The sequence below is a fragment of the Equus asinus genome, chromosome 2, assembly GCF_041296235.1.
Source record: "Equus asinus isolate D_3611 breed Donkey chromosome 2, EquAss-T2T_v2, whole genome shotgun sequence".
NCBI classification, from domain to species: domain Eukaryota; kingdom Metazoa; phylum Chordata; class Mammalia; order Perissodactyla; family Equidae; genus Equus; species Equus asinus.
The window spans coordinates 85,943,374-85,962,043 of NC_091791.1; the positions used below are offsets into that span (position 1 = coordinate 85,943,374).

The window sequence follows — 18,670 nt, forward strand, 5'->3', positions numbered from 1 at the left end:
TGAAATAAATTTTAAATTTTTGCCTAATATGGTAATCTTTGCCTGATGCAGTAATTTAAGGAGTCCGTTTTCATAAGTCTTCATCTCTCTTAAGATAATAATCTCCAGTCTCAGATTTCCTCTCTACCCTTCCCTTGATTTTCTCCCAGAGAGGAAAAGGTGTGGCTTGCTGTGGCCTTGCGGTCACAAGGGGAAAGCTTCCTTAGAAATCACAGTGTCCTTGTATTGTGCTCTTTCCTCTGACCTCTCTGATGATGACAGCATCCCCCTGGTCACATTTTGTCTTCACGGCACCCTGGGGTGAGATCTGCAGTCAGTGTAATTTGGATTTGAGGCTCTCAGCTTTGTGAGGCTAGTGGAGGCACCCTGTGTAATTGGGCCTTACTGGTAATGAGGATCCTTGTGCACTTTTACTCTGTCTTTCTTTATGTTCTGACCCGGGTGATCCATGGCTCAGCTATGACTGCTTTTTGCATATTAAGCCCTCATGGCTCCTAATTCAGCTACTTGCCATGTACTCACCTCCTGGGTCCTACCCAAGCCATCCAGGAACTAAGGGCACTAAGGAAAGTCAAAGGGCTGCCCTTCCTCTGCTTTACCAAACTCCTCACCAATGTTAATCTAATGTGGCCTTGACCAGGCTGGTTGGCAAAAGGGACATCAAGATCTATCATCCCCCTACTTCCAGCTCTCTCCTTTTTCCCACAAAACCCCAAGACCAAAGGATAGGCTTTCCCCTACTTCCATTTGCCCCTTTCTAAAACTCTGTGTTGTCTTTCACTCAGGCCTGGACCTAGGTACACTAACAGGGAAATGAAGGAGTTTGAAAAATCCTCTATCTTGACAAAGCTTGTCTTGTAAGATGATGGGGTTTTTTGTGAACTCTCATCTTAAATGTCACAAGCTTAATATTAACTCTTTGCTTTCTTTTTACATTTCTCTGTAGCTGTCCTAACTGACAGTCCCTGATTTCCTGCAGATTGCCATCTTAGCTAAGGAGAGGGTCGTGAATGCAGAAATATAGCAAAAAAGCACATTAATATATTCCATGCTATTCCATATTAATGACTGTATTAACACCGAAGTTAAGATGGTGTAAAGACTGTAAATAATATTGTAAAATTTAAATATTTTACTGTAAAGTAAGATAAAGTTCTAAATCGGGTGGAAAATGCAGACTGCAGAAAACATTCTATATGCTAATCCGTGCATTTTAGAGAGTCCCACACAAGGGACCACAACCTGGGCTAAAAAGCCTTCTAGAGAGTTAAGAGAGAAAACTGAGTTCTGATAGCCCCACTGGTGTTATTCTAGATAAGTTACTTTTAATAGTCCAAAATTTGAGCTATCAGTTATAAGGAACAACTAAAGCCAAAAACACGCAAAATAAGAAACTATAGAATTCAGTAAAAAGTATTAATTGACAATGTGCAATTAATTCTCACTTTCTTACAAGAGGACCTTCACTTGGAGGATGGTCTGAGTAAATGCAGGGGCACTTTTCCTTTGTATGATTTCTTCCCATCCAGGCTCTTAGTTGGCAATGCCCTCCCATCTCTAGGTTACGGTTTCCAGTTTGGGACTATTGAGAGTTAGACAAAGCCAAGACTGGTTTTAGTCCAAAACAAAGAAAAATTGGTTTGCATGGTGGAGGAAGGGGATTAGGAGGATGTCTGCCAACGTTTCAAAATTAGATATAAAGTATTTAATATTGGTTTATTAATTTTTAAAAATTAGATACAAACTATTTAATAGTTTCATTGATATGTCCGTTCTTCATTCAACAAACATTTTTAAGCATCTATCATATATAGTAAGCATAGTGCTAGGTCCTAGGTAAGCATAGATGAAGAGAAAACGAAAAACTCACTGTCTGGTAGGAAAGATCAATTTACAAACTAATACTTAGATTATCCTGGTGATGCTCATGATGGATGGTAAGAGACAGGGCTAAAGAGGAGAGTATTATAATAATATGAGTCAGAGTAATGTGGACTTAAACTGGATCACTAGGACTAATAAAGAAGGAGAGAATTCGTTGGAGGGAGCTTTCTGAAGCAGAACCAGAACTGGACTAAGATGCAGACCAGCAGGGCAGCTGCCCAAGTCCCCAGTCTATAAAGAGTTGCTAAAACATCATTTGAAAAAATTAGAACTGTTGTGTCAATTCCTCCAAGTTTCTACAAGCACTTCCTTACATAACTGGAAAAATATAAACTAATATTTCTCTTATCAAAGTAGATGGTTTGCTAGAGAAAAAAGTTTAAGAGATTTCTTGCCTGTGCCAGCCTAGGCCTAGTTCTATTGAGTATCTCTGCAATAAGCACACACCAATGCACAGTGTGATTATGGGGCAGCTGCTAATTCCAAGACCAGCCACCTGATGATCACATAAAGTTGGCATTCACAATCACAATAAAAAATTCTAGACTAACATTAACAAAAGCAACAGAATACACATTCTTCTCAAGTGTACATGGAGCATTCTCCAGGATAGATCATATATTAGGTCACAAAATAAGTCCTAATAAATTTAAAAAGATTGAAATCATATCAAACGTCTTTTTGACCACAATGGCATGAAACTAGACATCATTTTCAAGAAGAAATCTGGAAAATTCACAAATATGTGGAGATTAAACAACATACTACTGAACAACCAATGAATCAGAGAGGAAATCAAAAGAGAAATCAAAAAATATCATGAGACAAATGAAAATGGAAATACAACATGCCCAAATTTATGAGATGCAGCAAAAGGAATTCTAAGAGGGAAGTTCACAGCGATAAACACCTACATTAAGAAACAAGAAAGATCTCAAATAAACAACCTAATTCTATGCCTCAAGGAACTAGAAAAAGAAAAACAAACTAAGCCCTAAGTTAACAGAAGGAAGGAACTAACAAAGATCAGAGCAGAAATAAATGAAATAGAGACTAAAAGGACAATAGAAAAGATCAATGAAACTAAGAGCTGATTTTTTGAAAAGATAAGAAAATAGACAAACCTTTAGCTAGACTCACCAAGAAAAGAAGAGAGAGGACTCAACTAAATAAAATTGAAATGAAAAAGAAGGCATTACAACTGATACCACAGAAATACAGGGGCTCATAAGAGACTACCACGAACAATTATATGTCAACAAATTGGTCAACCTAGAAGAAATGGATAAATTTCTAGAAATTTTCTAAGAAATGGAAAATATAAACAGACTGATTACCAGTAAAGAGATTGAATCAGTAATCAAAAACCTTCCCAAAAACAAAAGTCCAGGGGGCCCAGCCTGGTGGCATGGTGGTTAGGTTCACACGCTCTGCTTTGGTAGCCTTGGGTTCATGCATTTAGATTCTGGTCACAGACCTACAACCTGCTCATCAAGCCATGCTGTGGCAGTGTCCCACATACAAAGTAGATGAAGATTGGCACAGATGTTAACTCAGCAACAATCTTCCTCAAGCAAAAAGAGGAAGATTGGCATCAGATGTCAGCTCAGGGCCAACCTTCCTCACGAAAAAAAAAAAAAAGCCCAGGATCACATGGCTTCACTAGTGAATTCTACCAACCATTTAAAGAAGAACTAATGCCAATCCTTCTCAAATTCTCCCCAAAAATATAGAAAAAAACACTTTCAAACTCATTTTAGAAGGCCAGCATTACCCTGATACCAAGACTACACAAGAAAAAAACACTGCAGGCCAATATCCCTGATGAACATAGATGCAAAAATCCTCAACAAAATATTAGCAAGCCAAATTCAACAATACATTGAAAGGACCATACTCCATGATTAAATGGAATGTCTTCCAGGGATGCAAGGATGTTTAAACATCTGAAAATCAATGAGTGTGATATACCACATTAACAGAATGAAGGGAAAAATTATATGATCACCTCAGTAGATGCTGAAAAAGCACTTGACAAAATTCAACCTCCATTTATGGTAAAAAACAAAAAAACAAAAAAACAAAAACCTCAACAAAGTGGGTATATAGAGAACATACCTCAACATATCAAAGACCATATATGATAAGTGCACAATTAACATCACACTCAACAGTGAAAAGCTGAAAGCTTTTCCTCTATGATGATGAACAAGACAAGAATGCCCACTCTTGCCACTTTTATTCAACATAGTATTAGAAATCCCAGCCAGAGCAATTGGGCAAGAAAAAGAAATAAAAACATCTAAATCAGAAAGGAAAAAGTAAACTGTCTTTATTTGCAGATCACATGATTTCATATACAGAAAACTCTAAAGATTCCACCAAGAACTAATAAATGAATTCAGCAAAGTTGCAGGATACAAAATAAATATACAAAAATCTGTTGCATTTCTATACACTAATAACATACTATCAGAAAGAGAAATTAAGAAACAATTCCATTTTCAATTGCATAAAAACCAATAAAATATCTGGGAATAAATATGACCAAAGAGGTGAAAGATCTGAGTACTGACAACTATAAGAAATTGATGAAAGAAATTGAAGAAGATGCAAATAAATGGAAGGATGTTTTGTGCTCATGAATTGGAAGAATTAATATTGCTAAAATGTCCATACTACACAAAGCAATCTACAGGTTCAATGCAATCCCTATAAAAAATTTCACTGGCATTTTTCACAGAAATAGAAGAAATAATCCTAAAATTTGCGTGGAACCACAAAAGACCCCAAATAGCCAAAGCAATCTTGAGAAAGAACAAAGCTCACCACACTTACTGATTTCAAACTGACTTACAAAGTCATAGTAATCAAAATAATATAATATTGGCATAAAAACAGACACATAGATCAATGGAACAGGATCGAGGGCCCAGAAATAAACCCATACATATATGTCAATTAATTTACAACAAAGGAGCCAAGAATATACAATGGAGAAAAAGACAGTCTCTTCAATAAATGGTGTTGGGGAAACTGGACAGCCACATGCAAAAAGAATGAAACTGGACCACTAGCTTACACCATACACAAAAATCAACTCAAAATGGATTAAAGACTTGAATGTGAGACCTGAAACCCTAAAACTCCGAGAAAAAGCATAGGCGGTTAGCTCCTTGACATTGGTCTTGGCAATGATTTTTTGGCTTTGACAGCAAAAGCAAAGGCAGCAAAAGCAAAAATAAACAAGTGGGACTACATCAAGCTAAAAAGCTTCTACACAGCAAAGGAAACCAGCAACAAAATGAAAAGGCATCTGTGGAATGGGAGAAAATATTTGCAAATCATCTATCTGATAAGGGGTTAATATCCAAAATATATAAAGAACTTCAAAAATGGGTGAAGGTGGTAAACATGTACAAATGTCGAGTTATAAAATAAATAAATCAGGGGGATGCAATGTACAGCATGGTGACTATAGTTAATAATACTGTATGGTATATTTGAATGTTGCTAAGAGGGTGGATCTTGGAAGTTCTCATCACAAGAAAAACGGTTTGTAAAGATGTTTGGTGATAGATATTGACTAGACTCATTGTGGTGAACATTTTGCTATGTATATAGCAAAGATATATACATATAGCAAATATATATATAGCAAATCATTATGTCATAACCTGAAACTAATATGATCTTATATGTCAATTATATCTCAATAAATAAATTACTTGATTATTCAACAAGCTACCCTTGACTTTAGTCCATTCAATTTTGCACAACCTCATTTAGTACATTACATATTGTCATTCCTAAACTGCTTTTAAAATTCCAGTTCAGGACTTTTGAACATCAGCTGACAAACGAATACTTTGAGCCAAAGCTTGTTGGAGCTGTCTGCCAGCCAACAGTCCTGTTTTTGCAATTTCTCCATCTTAGTTGTGTAATTATTTCAATATTTGCTTGCATATTGTTCTTATTTCACAAGAATATGAGAAAGTGGAAAAATGAAAATGCAGATTCTAGGGATAAATTGAGGCTCACAAACAATACAACTAAGAAAAATGTAGAAATCAGGTAAACTGTTAGTTACTTTTAAAAATGTTCTACTGGTTTCTTTCAAAAGCAAAAATTTAGATTCAAAAACCAGAGTGATGAAATTTGTCTGTGAGAAAACAAAATGCTTTTACTTGCTAGCTACCTACCAACCCACTTTAAGACAAATTTTACATGTGGCTGATGTATAAGTTTCCTAGAGGTATTGTAATAAAGCGCCACAAACACCGTGGCTTAAAGCATTAGAAATTTATTCTCTTATCGTTTTGGAGGCCAGAAGTGCGAAATCAAGGTGTCAGCAGGGTCACACTCCCTCTGAAGGCTCAAGAGAAGAATTCTTCTTTGTATCTTTCCTTGCTTCTGGTGCCTGCTGGTAATCCTTGGTGTTCTTTGGCCTGCGTTACTCCCATTTCTGCCTCCATCATCACTTGGCCTTCTTCCCTGAGTGTCTTCACATCATCTTATAAGGACACCGGTCATTGAATTTAGGGCCCATCCTAACCCAGTACAACTTCATTTTAACTAATTATATCCGCAAAGACCCTTCTTCTAAATAAGGTCACATTTTGAGGTTCCAGGTAAAAAAAAGAAATTCTAAAACCAAATAAAGCTCGATGTAATCTTGTTGGTTAGGAATAAGAGATTTCATCTAAGTTTTAAATGTTTTTAGGGGCTGGCCCGGTGGTACAGCAGTTAAGTTCGCACGTTCTGCTTTGGCAGCCCTGGGTTCACCGGTTCAGATCCCAGGTGCGGACATGACACTGCTTGGCAAGCCATGCTGTGGTAGGCGTCCCACATATAAAGTGGAGGAAGATGGGCACGGATGTTAGCTCAAGGCCAGTCTTCCTCAGCAAAAAGAGGAGGATTGGCAGCAGGTGTTAGCTCAGGGCTAGCCTTCCTCAAAAAAAAAAAAAAGTAAAAAAAGTAAATGTTTTTATATGCCTCCTAAGAAGTTATTTGGTTTCTAAAAGTTATATATAAAATGCATATAAATGTTTTCTTCCCATGACACTAAAGAAATGTTGAATAATTCTTAAACAATAATATTTAAATAATACGTAACTTCCCAACACTTAAACAGTTGAATGGGCAGCAAATTATTAGGTTGAGACCCTCACATGTCTTAACAGAGCCCCAGGAAGAACAAATGGGCTTTGAAGACTGAGCATATGGAAGCAGGGAAAAGAAGAAAGAAGACTTAAGATGACAAATCGTTTTGCCTTGACTGTATAGAATTAAAACTATTGATGTAGAGTGTAACATCCCAATCTAGCCTAACTGCTAGTTCATGCTATCTCCTTAATAAGATGCTGTATGTTCTACACTTTTTAGGGGTGGGAGGGTGAGGAAGATTGGCCCTGAGCAAACACCTGTGCCAAGCTTCCTCTATTTTGTATGTGGGACGCCACCACAGCATGGCTTGATGCGTGGTGTGTAGACCCATGCCTGAGATCTGAACCTGTGAAGCCTGGGCCACTGAAGCAGAGCACGCAAACTTAACCACTACACTACCAGGCTGGCCCCATGTTCTACACTTTCAATGTTGAAATGTGCTTTCATTATTTTCAAACATGTGAAAAGGCTACTCTGTTAAGATACCTGCAAGGTTTTACTTTCTGTTTAAGCATGGAAACTCTATGGCAGGGCTTCATCACATTGAAGTCAAGGACCTCTTTTATGATTGATGAATGCTATGGGGTCTTTCCCAAGAAAAATGTAAATATACTCATATTGTGTGTGCACTCGTAGGTAATTTATGGACTCTCTGAAATCCATTCCTGAATGCCAGGTTAAATTCTGTGCTCTATTATTTTTTTATTCCTTAAAAACTCAATCTTAACAGACTTTTGCAAGTGGAACAACTGTTGTATTTGCCCACCAACCATCCCTCCTCCCTTCTTCTGGTATATCTATGTTGCATTTTACAGTTTAAAAACATGCATATAAAATTGATAAAATCTGCTGTGTACTTTGTTAGCAGCATCATGAATATTTTTGTTCAGAGAAGCTTTGATAAAATGCATTTATTAAGCACCTACTTTCTGCCATCTAAAAGTTTGTTACTGAATTTTAAGTAGAATGCAGTTCTCACGGTGTACCACCATGCATAAGTAGGGGCTTAAAAATGGTTTTTTGATGTTCACAGAAACATCATTTGTGGGAGAGAAAAATTGGAAACTAACTAAATGTCTAACAACAAAAGAATGATTAACCTACTCAATGAAATATATTGCAACCATTAAAAGTGATGATTAGGAAGAGTTTATAATAACTTGGAAAAGTATTTCCATTTTAATAAAAGAAAAAAAGTGACTACAGATTTCTTCCTCCTGTTAGGATGTAGAAAGTCATAAGAGACCATCATTCTCACCTTTACAACTAAAACAAGACGGGTAAGCTGTAAAATATTTTTAGAAGTCATCAGAGAACTGAGGACTCATCAGAGACCTGAAAAAACCTAAATGAACTAAATTTCAGAAAGCAAGGAGTCCTTCAGAGAAGAGGAAATATTCCTGGCTGTTCTTATCCCTGGTGAAATGGTGGGAAGAGGACTCTGCCTTATCTGGTGGGCAAGAAGTAGCCAACCGAAACTAATGGATTAAACAGCATGTGTGGTTGTCCATGACGGGTCAGAATTCAGAGGAGATCCAGCCACATAGTAAGTTTGTATTCACCCACCAACTCTTTCAATAAGTCTTCACAGAATGCTGGAGGGTAGTATGTCAATGGCTGAGACAGGAGTGGAGAGCTGACAGAGATCCGTTTTCAGATGTGCAGGGCCTCTCCTAAGTGCAAGGTACTGGAGTAAAGGGGACAGAGCAATAGAGCTGACAGAAAACCTAAACATCTATGGCTTTCAGTTCCAAATGCTAGGGGAGGAGAAAAAGAACTGATTGAAACTATGCTTAAGTGATCCAGGTTTCCACAGAGTGGAAGGCAACTGTCTTCCAAAGACTGGTAGCAGGCCAGCAGGACAGACAGAGATCTCCTGAGGTACAGAAAGCTAAGGCCAGTCCTGGAGAACAAAGAGAACTCCTCAATAACCCCAAAAGTTGGCAACCAAGCTGTAAAGCAGAAAGAGATCACCCATAGTTTAAAGAACTGTAAAGTGCAAAGAGATCTCTGGAAACTTGCCATTTGCTCAGATCTTAAGCCTTGCAGAATGGAAAGGCCTGATTCCACCATCAAAACATTTAGAGATAATGGTGAACTGAATCTACATAGAGATGCAACAAAGCCCAGACCCAGGTCAACTATTGAACAAATTGACTCAGCCCCCGACTTTGGTGGCCTGACACAAAAGGAGCATGTACTTTTCTAGAGGAATATATTATTTACTTCATTCTTTACTATTTTTATACATATCATCAAGTATACAATCAAAAATTATAAGCCACATGAAAAAGCAAGAAAATTTGACCCATGGAAAGGAAAGAAAGGAAACAGTCAATAAAAACAGACCAAGAGATGGCCCTGATGTTGGAATGATCAGACGAAAACTTTAAAATGACTATGTTTAAAATGCTAAAGGATCTAGTAGAAAAGGTGGACAATATGCATGCAAAGATAGAGAAAATTAGCAGATACATGGAATCTATTACAAAAAAAATGGAAAACTTAGAAATAAAAAGTTATGATATCAGAAAAGAAAAATTTATTAGATAGGCATAACAGCAAATCAGGCATAGCAGAAAAAAAGACCAATGGACTTGAATTCAGGACAAAAGAAAGTGTCCAAGCAGAGAAAAAAATAGTCAAAAACAAAACCAACAGAACAGAGGTCCAATATCTGTGAAACAATATAACATGGTTTAATATATGAGGAATTGAAGTCTCAGAAGGAGAGGAAAGAGAGAGAAAGGAGAAGAAATATATGAAGAGATAATGACTGAACATGTTCTAATGTTTGATAAATGACATCAACTCATAAATCCAAGAAGCTGAGCAAAGCCCAAAGAAAAATATCTAGGTACATCATAATCAAAAAGCTGAAAACTGAAGATAAAGATCAAAAATAAAATAGCAGTTAGAGGGGCTGGCCCAGTGGCAAGTTTGTGTGCTCCACTTGGGCAGCCGAAGGTTTGCAGGTTTGGATCCTGGGCACGGACCCACACACTGCTCATCAGGCCATGCTATGGTGGCAACCCACATAAAAAATAGAGGAAGATTGGCACAGATGTTAGATCAGGGCCAATCTTCCTCACCGTAAAAAAAAAAGCAATTAGAGAAAAAAAAAAGCACATTAAGTACAGGAAGCACTGGCTAAGTTTTCACAGGAACAATGGTGACTAGATGAAAATACAAGATAAAATGCTGAAAGAAGGAAACTTAATCTAGAATTCTGTATCTAGCAAAAATATCCTTCAAAAACCAGGGCAAAATAAAAATATTTTCAGATGGACAACAGCAGAGACAATTTATCTCCAGCAGATCTGTACTACAAATTTTCAGGCTAAAGGGAAATGATACCAGATGAAACTCAATGTATGCAGAAAGGAATGGAGAGTACTATGTGGAATGGAGGGTAAAATGTGGTTTAAAAAAAACTTTTAAAAATATCTTCATCTTTTATATGTATTTTAATTCTTCTTGTAAAAATTATTGATATTTTAAAACAAAAATTAATTCATTGTAGGGTTTATGGTATATGTAGAAGGAAAACATAGGATACAAGCGTACCTCAGAGATATTGCAAATTCAGTTCTAGACCGCTGAAATAAAGTGAATATCACAATAATGCAAGTCACATGAGTTTTTTGGTTTCCCAGTGCATAAAAATGTTATGTTTACAGTATACTGTAGTCTATTAAGTGTGGAATAGCATTATGTCTAAAAAAACAATGTATACACCTTAATTTAAAAAATTATTGCTAAAAAATGCTAAATATTATCTGAGCCTTCAGCAAGTCACAAACTTTTTGCTGATGGAAGGTCTTGTAAAAAACAGTATCTGAAAGCACAACAAAGTGAAGCATGATAAAATAAGGTATGACTGTAATAGGAATACAAAGGGTAGAAGTGGGTAAATAAAAGTCTACAATTGCAAGGTTTTTATACCATCCATAAAAGTTGAATATTATTTGAAATTAGACTGTGGTAACTGAAAAGTACTTATTAAAATCTGTAGAGCAACTTCTAAAAATAACACAAAGAGGAATATAACACTAAAAAGTGAATAGATGGGAAAATAAAATACTAAAAATAATACGAGTCACAAAAGAAGGAAAGACAGCAGGAATGGAGAAACAAAGAACAAATGGGAAAATTAAAAAACAATAGCAAGATAGGATACTTAAACTCAGCCGTATCAATAATTGCATTAAATATAAATGGAATAAAAGCTTCATTCAAAGGCAGTGATTATCAGATGAAAAAAACAAGGCTTAACTATATGTTGTTTACAAGAAATTCGCTTCAAGTATAAAGTTACAGAGAGATTGAAAAGATGTGCCATGCAAAATGTAAAAACTGGTGAAATCCAAATGAAGTCTGAATTTAGTTAATAGTATTGTACCAATGTCAATTTCCTGACTTTGATCATTGTGCTTCTTTTTATGTGATATGTTGTCATTGGGGAGAGCTACATGAAGGGTACCAGGGAACTCTCTGTACCATTTTTGCAAGTTCTGTGTAAGTCATCCTTTCTATTCTATAAGAAATAGCTGGTGGCACCAGCCCAGCGGCATAGCAGTTAGGTTTGCGTGCTCCATTTCAGTGGCCCAGGGTTCACCAGTTCAGATCCCAGGCAGGGACCTGTGCACTGTTTATCAAGCCATGCTGTGACAGGCATCCCACATATAAAATAGAGGAAGATGGGTACGGATGTTAGCTCAGTACTAATCTTCCTCAAAAAAAGAAGAAGAAGAAGAAGAAGAAGAAGAAGAAGGGGAGGGGGAGGGGGAGAAGAAGAGAAGAAAAGAAGAAGAAAGATCTGGTGTTTGCAGCTGAGTAGTTTTTTTTTTTTTTTTTTTTAGAGTGCTTCCTGCTCATAGTAATTCAGAGATCCAAAGACTTTCTTTCATTTTGTAATGTCTCTGAATCTCTTAAACCAATCTGGGGCTATTTCCACTAATGCTTGTTTCTCTTAAAAATATGGTGGATTTCCTAAGAATTTTATTGGGGTTTATTACATTTGGCAAAAGCTACACTCACAAATGCCACAAAGATAAGCACTTTCTACCTTGGGTTCTCTGTGAGATTGCTGCGGAACTAAACTTTAAGATTCCTAGAAGCCCTATTGTTTAATACAGAGGATCTCTAAGGCATGCTTTTATGATTCTTGGAGAGACTTTTGTCTGTGTAAAAGGATCTATGAGGTAACACTTAAATCTTTCTGAGATCCGAACAAAGAGTTTTACAGTCACACTCTTGGCTTCATCTCTAGAATATGTTTTCCTGACAGTGCACTTGATTTGATCTCTGCCTAAAACTCATTTCTTAATTTTAACATTGTTTTTCTCTTGGAGAGTCTGAAAATAAGAAACAGTGTTGTTATGGAAGCCAGCAAGTTCTAGATCCTTAATATTTTTGTTGTGGTAAAAAAAAATTCACTCTCCTAACAATTTCCAGGCGTAGAGTACAGTGTTGTGAACTCCATGCACATTGTTGTGCAACAGATCTCCAGAGCCCCTCCATCCTGCATGACTGAAACTGTCCACCCACCAGACAATAACTTCCTACCTCCCTCACCCTCTAGCTCTGACAACTACCGTTCGACTTTCTGTTTCTATGTGTTTGACTACTTAAATAACTCACAAGAGTGGAATCATGCAGTGTCTGTCCTTTTTGACTGTCTTATTTTACTTAGCATAATGTCCTCAAGGTTCACCCATTTTGTAGCATATGACAGGATTTCCTGCCCTTTTAAGGCTGAATAATATTCCATTGTATTTATATACCACATTTTTTCCAGCTTTGAAGTATAATTGGCAAATAAAAATTGTATGAATTTAAGGTTTGCAATGTGATGATTTAATATATGTATACATTATGAAATTATTACCACGATCAAGTTATTTCACACATCCATGATCTCACATAGTTACTTTTTTTGTATGTGTGGTGAGAACACTTAAGATCTACTCTTAGCAAATGTCAAGTATACGAGGCAGTATTGTGAATTATAATCACCATGCTGTACATGAGCGTCCCAGAACTTATTCGTCTTATAACTGAAAGTTTGTGCCCTTTTAACAACATCTTCCTGTTTTTCCCACTCTTCAGCCCCTGGTACCCACTGTTCCACTTTCTGGTTCTATGGGTTTGACTTTTTTAGAGTCTACATATAAGTGAGATCATACAGTATTTATCTTTCTCTGTCTGGCTTATTTTACTTAGCATAATGTCCTCCAGGTTCATCTATGTTGTTGCTAATCACAGAATTTCCTTCTTTTTTATGGTTGAATAATATTCTAGTGTGTGTGTGTGTGTGTGTGTGTGTGTATACATATACATATATCACATTTTCTTTATCCATTCATCCATCAATGGACATTTATGTTGCTTTTACCTTTTGGCTATTGTGAATAATGCTACAGTGGTCTTGGGTATGCAAATGTCTCTTTAAGATCTTGTTTTCAATTCTTTTGGATGTACACCCAGAAGTGGGGTTGCTGGATCATGTGGTAGTTCTATTTTTGATTTTTCTGGATACTTACTATTTAACAATTCTTTCCTTTGCTTATCTTTCTCTATTGGTACCTTATGATAAGCAGCTTAAAGAAACTAGGTGACATTTTTGACATCTGTGTGGAAATCTCCTTAGTTGAATCCATCAGTTCATCAGGTACATTAGGTACAGGTAACAACACTGCTAAACTCTCTGTTACTAGATAAAAACGTTTCCTCTCATCCAGCTTTCAGTAACATTGTCCTCACTTTCCCTTGAGCCCTCACCAACAGCCTCCTTGAGGGCCATCAGGCTTCAGCTAACAGTATCGTTAAGGCCCTTCCACCTTCCTCCCACTGCCTGCTCCCAAAACCACTACTTTTCATTATAGCAGCACCCTACTTGCAGTTAGCAAAATCTGTTCCGGTTATATATCCTGCATAACAAATCACCCCATTTTTAATGGCTCAAAGCAACAATTACCATTTTATTATTATTTCTCATGGTTAGGGGTGGGGGTTGAATGAGCTTATGTGGTTCATACTTAAGATCTCTCATATAGTCAGACTGGGGCTAGAGTCATCTCAAAGCCTTCCTCACTCACATTTCTGGTGGTTGATGTTGGCTGTCATCTGGGACCTCATTTGGGCTATTAGCTAGAACACTTACGTGTAGCCTTTGTGTGTGACCCTTTGTGTGTTCCTTACTCACGGCACTGAAATTCAACAATGCACATCCCAAACAGAAAGAGAAAGCCAGGTGGAAGCCATATTGCCTCTTATGATGTAACCTTGGAGGTCTTATTTTTGAGGTCATCACAAAGAATCACCACATTCAAGGATAAAAGACCTTCCACCTCTTGACTCAGGGAGAGGCGAGTTTCTGGACGAGCAAGTAAGACTGGAAATATTGTTGCAGTCATTTTTGGAAAAGACAAAAATCTGCCACAGGCCCCACTTGATGAGGTGGTGTCTTGGTCAGTTTTCATGTTCCAGGCCATTATTAGGCACGTCTCTTCAATTACAACTAGGCCAGATGGTCACAGTTATCTCCATGATCAGTGATGGATAGGATTCTCTAAGATTTGTAGGGTGTAGGCTAAAGGGGATGTTTGCATCACTCTTCCTAGATGAAGGAACACCAAAGCCTAGATGTGAGGCAAAGTTTTCGTCAGATAGATCAGGACTTGGCAAACTATTACTTGACCGCCAAATTCAGCCCACCACATGTTTTTGTAAATAGAGTTTTATTGGAACACAGCCACACCCATCATTGACATATTGTCAGTGGCTGTTGTCACACAATGGCAGAACTGAGTATCACAACAGAGACCATATGGCCCACAAAGCCTACAGTATTTTCTATCAGAAAAAGTTTGCTGACCGCTGACAGAGATTACTCATGCCTCATCACAGGAACAGATGGATGTACTTTCCCTGTCTCAGGATCTCAGGATCAGACAGGAAATTTTCCCAGTCTCTTTCAGTCTCATCTCTTTGATTAAGGTGCCCTGGGAGAGGGGCTGGCAGGGTGCCCTACCACTCAGAGGTGGGAGGATGTTGGACATCTTGGCCACCAAGTTCACTGATGAAGATAAACAAAGCATGGATGAGAGGTAGATGTTTATATAGCTATTTCTTAAGAAGATCTCAGACCAGCTGGCGTCCCATCCACAGTTTCCAGATCACTTCTTGTCACATTTAACTAAGAGTAGATGATAGAGTCAATGAAACAGTCTTTAATGGGGGTGGGGTAAGCTGACACGAATGAGTCAAAAGAATCATTTCAGAAGGCTTCTCTGTGGAAGCATTGGATGATCAGATCCTCCTGATCACTGCTTTTTGAAGCATAGCTATTTTGGGGTTTTTTTTCTGTCCTATGCTGATTTCTTCTTTCTTCTCTCTGATAAGGGCTCTTTCAGTAGCCTAAGCAAGGGAGCCAGTTGTCATTGGCTCTCTCTTAATAATAGCAATTTTTAATTCATGGAAATTCTCTGTTTACTGAAATCATCTGCCATCTCTTGAATTCTCTGCCTATAAATTTTTGTTTTCTCTACATTGACCATTTCTGTTCAGTCCTTACATTCTTCCTGAATTGATTCCTTTTAAAGAATGTCCATCTGCTCAGGGAGTTCTTGAAGAGCCTCTCTTTTCAACTAAACGGCTTTGTATTTTCCAGTTGTGCTTTAGTGAATTGCAGTGATCAAAAGTCAAGTTACAACTTTTTGTTGTTGTTCTCCCCATTCATGCCTAGCTCACACCCATCACTCATTTTGGACTGTAGATGGTCTCTATCATTTTCAAGTAATATTGATAGAGTTTCTGCCCACAGGACATAGATCATCTCTCTTTTCTGGTCTTTTAGTGCCTCATTCCAATGATCTATCAGTTGTCCATTAACTAATTTACACCTTTCATTTTCTCTTTCAATATACTGTATTTGCCAACTGATTCAGAATGAAGATCTGGCAATTTCAGTTGCACAATGTAATGATTAAAATGTTCCGTTTCATTTTCCCTGTAAACAAGAGTTCTTCTGTGTCTTTCTGAGACTTCTGCATTAATTAGGTTTGTCCTCTCAGTACGCTCTGAATTCCAGGCTGCTGCTTCCTCCTACATGCACCTCTTCAGTCTTACATTTTCTTCTTCAGTAGGAAGCAGAACTTTAAACTTTACCTTCTCTTCATTAAGGATATTTGCGTATTTTTGAAAATTTTTTAGTGCTCCTTATAATTACTATAACATCTTTATAGATTTCTGTCTTTTCAATATTTTATCCCATTTCTTTACATAATATTCTTTCTTGGTTTCAACATGACAAGCAGATATTTCAGCATGCTTTGGCTGTCTTCTTCAAGCACATAAATTGTATCTTTAATCCTAGTCCCTCCATTGGAGATATTTGTATTTTTGTTTATTGGCTTCTTCAAATATTTACTTTTAATATTCCGTCTTTTTTTTTATTTGTTTGTCCTCCAGAATTTTAATAAAACCCCCAGATCTTGACTTTCAAATATTCTGGAGTTCCAGATTTTCTTCACTGCATCCGGTATGTGTGTCTTTAAAGAACTGGAGTTCTTGTCCAGGTTATTTCCCACATTATTGGCTAGACTTTCTCCCAGGAGAAAATTTAACTTTGGCTCTATTGCACGTAGCATGACTTTAATCAGGAGGAATGTTAAGAATCAATATACTTCTTAAACTGTGCTACAGTCCATTTGTTGACATGAGATGTCTTTATTATAAGCAATGGTTCATGGGATTACTTTTTCTTTACCCTGTAGAAGAAGAATAATCAGGTTATATTTAAGCTCCTTCTTGATTTTCTTTATCTATGAATTTCTTCGAGTCCTCATGACCTGTTTAGTAGAATTCTATGTTAGGCTCCTCAGTAAGGCTGAAGATTTTTGTTTTCAAAGTCCTCATTTTTTGCTCTATCGAAACTGTTATTTAATTAATAAATCTCTCTCTCTCTCTGGCTGTCTGTGTGTGTGTGTCTCTCTCTCGCGCTCTCGCTCTCGCTCTTTCTCTCTCTCTCTTCCAGGAAGAAAAAAAACGTGAAAGGAATCCTAGGCAGAAGAAAGAATGTAAGCAAAGACACAGGCATGAGGGAACTGTACTTATTTGTGAAAGAACTCAAGTGGGTATTTGGGAGAGGTGGGAGGAGCCGAGGTTGGACAAGCAGAGTGGAGCCAGTGTGGGGAGGGTCCAATATGACGCCAGAAGGAGTCTGACTTCTCTTGCTGAAGGGGGAGCCATCTAAATTTGTATGTTTTTAAACGGGAGCAGTGTGTCCTTTCTGTGTTGAGAAAGATAATTCTGAACTAGTTCTTTTGGAAGATGGATTGATAGTGGGAGATAGGTATTGGAAGCCAGGGGACCAGTCAAGAGATAGCTACAGTAGTCTAGGGAGAGCTGGGGAAGGTCACTTGTGCCCCAGCTCAAGCAGCACCTTTGAAACACTGAAGGGGAAAGCTCCAGTGATCCACATATAGAGTGCCAATGAGGAGGAAGTGAAAGGCAGTGGAAAGAACTGGATGTGGATTGAACTCTGGGTAGCCAGACTAGTGCCTGACTATTCTTCAAGACACTATCCTGACTGATTTAGATCTTCCTGCCCTTCCTGACCAAGTCAGAGCCCCCTCTGATCTCTTGTTACCAGCCGTTGCTGTCCCCCTGCACTCTGTTACTTAAATCACAGTTACATTCATGTTCCCTTTGTGGGTTAACTGGAGCTGACTACGCATGCCTTCCCAGTTTCTGTCTGTGCAGCCCCTACACTGCACCAGGTACGAAAGTGGTAATGGGGGCACTGAGGAAGACTGACTGGAGAACCCCTTTCATTACTGTGACTGGTAGGGCTGACTTGACAACTAAACAGATGTGAGAGAGAAACACAAAGAAAAAGCCAATGGTGACTCTGATGGTCCATCTCAGACAACTGCATGATTAGCAAAGACTTGAAATGATAGAGGAGGCTGGGGAGAAAATGAGCTATTTTGAACTTTTGGAGTTTGAAGTGCCTGCAGGACATCAAGGTACAGATCTCTAGCAGAGAGCCGGAAGCACTGGTATTGTCTTCTCCATTTGGAACTCTGTATCGGGACCCAAATGCCCATACGTCATGTCAGACAGTATGTAAAAGCCTAGCCAGAAGCCTCCTATCTAAAATACTTACAAAGAGTATATTGCACCCTATTTTTCTGTTCTGGTCTCCCCAGCATTTCAACTCATCAGCTTCATAGCCCAGCCTTTGGTATCTCCTTCAGGCATTCCTGGTTTTCTCAGCCAGTTGGTACCCCCTTCTCTGATTTACAGACCACTTTGCTTAATTGTCAAATTTACGATCATCTGTCTCTAAAAATGGTGATAATTAAATTATGCCTGCCCTGCCTACTTCAAAGGAGTAGTGAGCGTTAACTGATGAAAATTGCTTTAACTGTATGTTTCACATACGGAAAGAATTTTATGAATTTTTCAATATAAGCTGATGATCTTTCTGAAGTTTAAGTCATAAGGCTTCCAGCAAAATATTGAATTATTGTGTCTGTGTGCAATACTACATAAATGAAGTGGCGTGTCTATGTATTTTATCTATATTTATTTATACCCTACTTCAATAACT

General features: G+C 37.7%; 1 protein-coding gene across 17 annotated transcripts in view; it reads left to right on the forward strand.

Moving 5' to 3' along the window:
* The window catches only part of LOC123281061 (uncharacterized), a 104,733-nt gene that overhangs the window by 56,278 nt on the left and 29,785 nt on the right, over nucleotides 1–18,670 (forward strand). For 8 of the 17 annotated variants that reach the window (XR_011496431.1, XR_011496429.1, XR_011496428.1 and 5 more), the window contains one exon: nucleotides 17,090–17,132. The exons of 2 other annotated variants lie outside the window; for them this stretch is intronic. Coding sequence is in view for 9 of the 15 variants with exons in the window: in XM_070492834.1 (XP_070348935.1) it covers nucleotides 17,090–17,132 (43 nt within the window). In the remaining 6 variants the exon portion in view is untranslated. Of the gene's footprint in view, nucleotides 1–8,274; nucleotides 16,596–17,089; nucleotides 18,668–18,670 lie in introns of those variants that run through there. 7 more of the 17 variants (XM_070492817.1, XM_070492818.1, XM_070492812.1 and 4 more) reach the window with 4 other exon arrangements.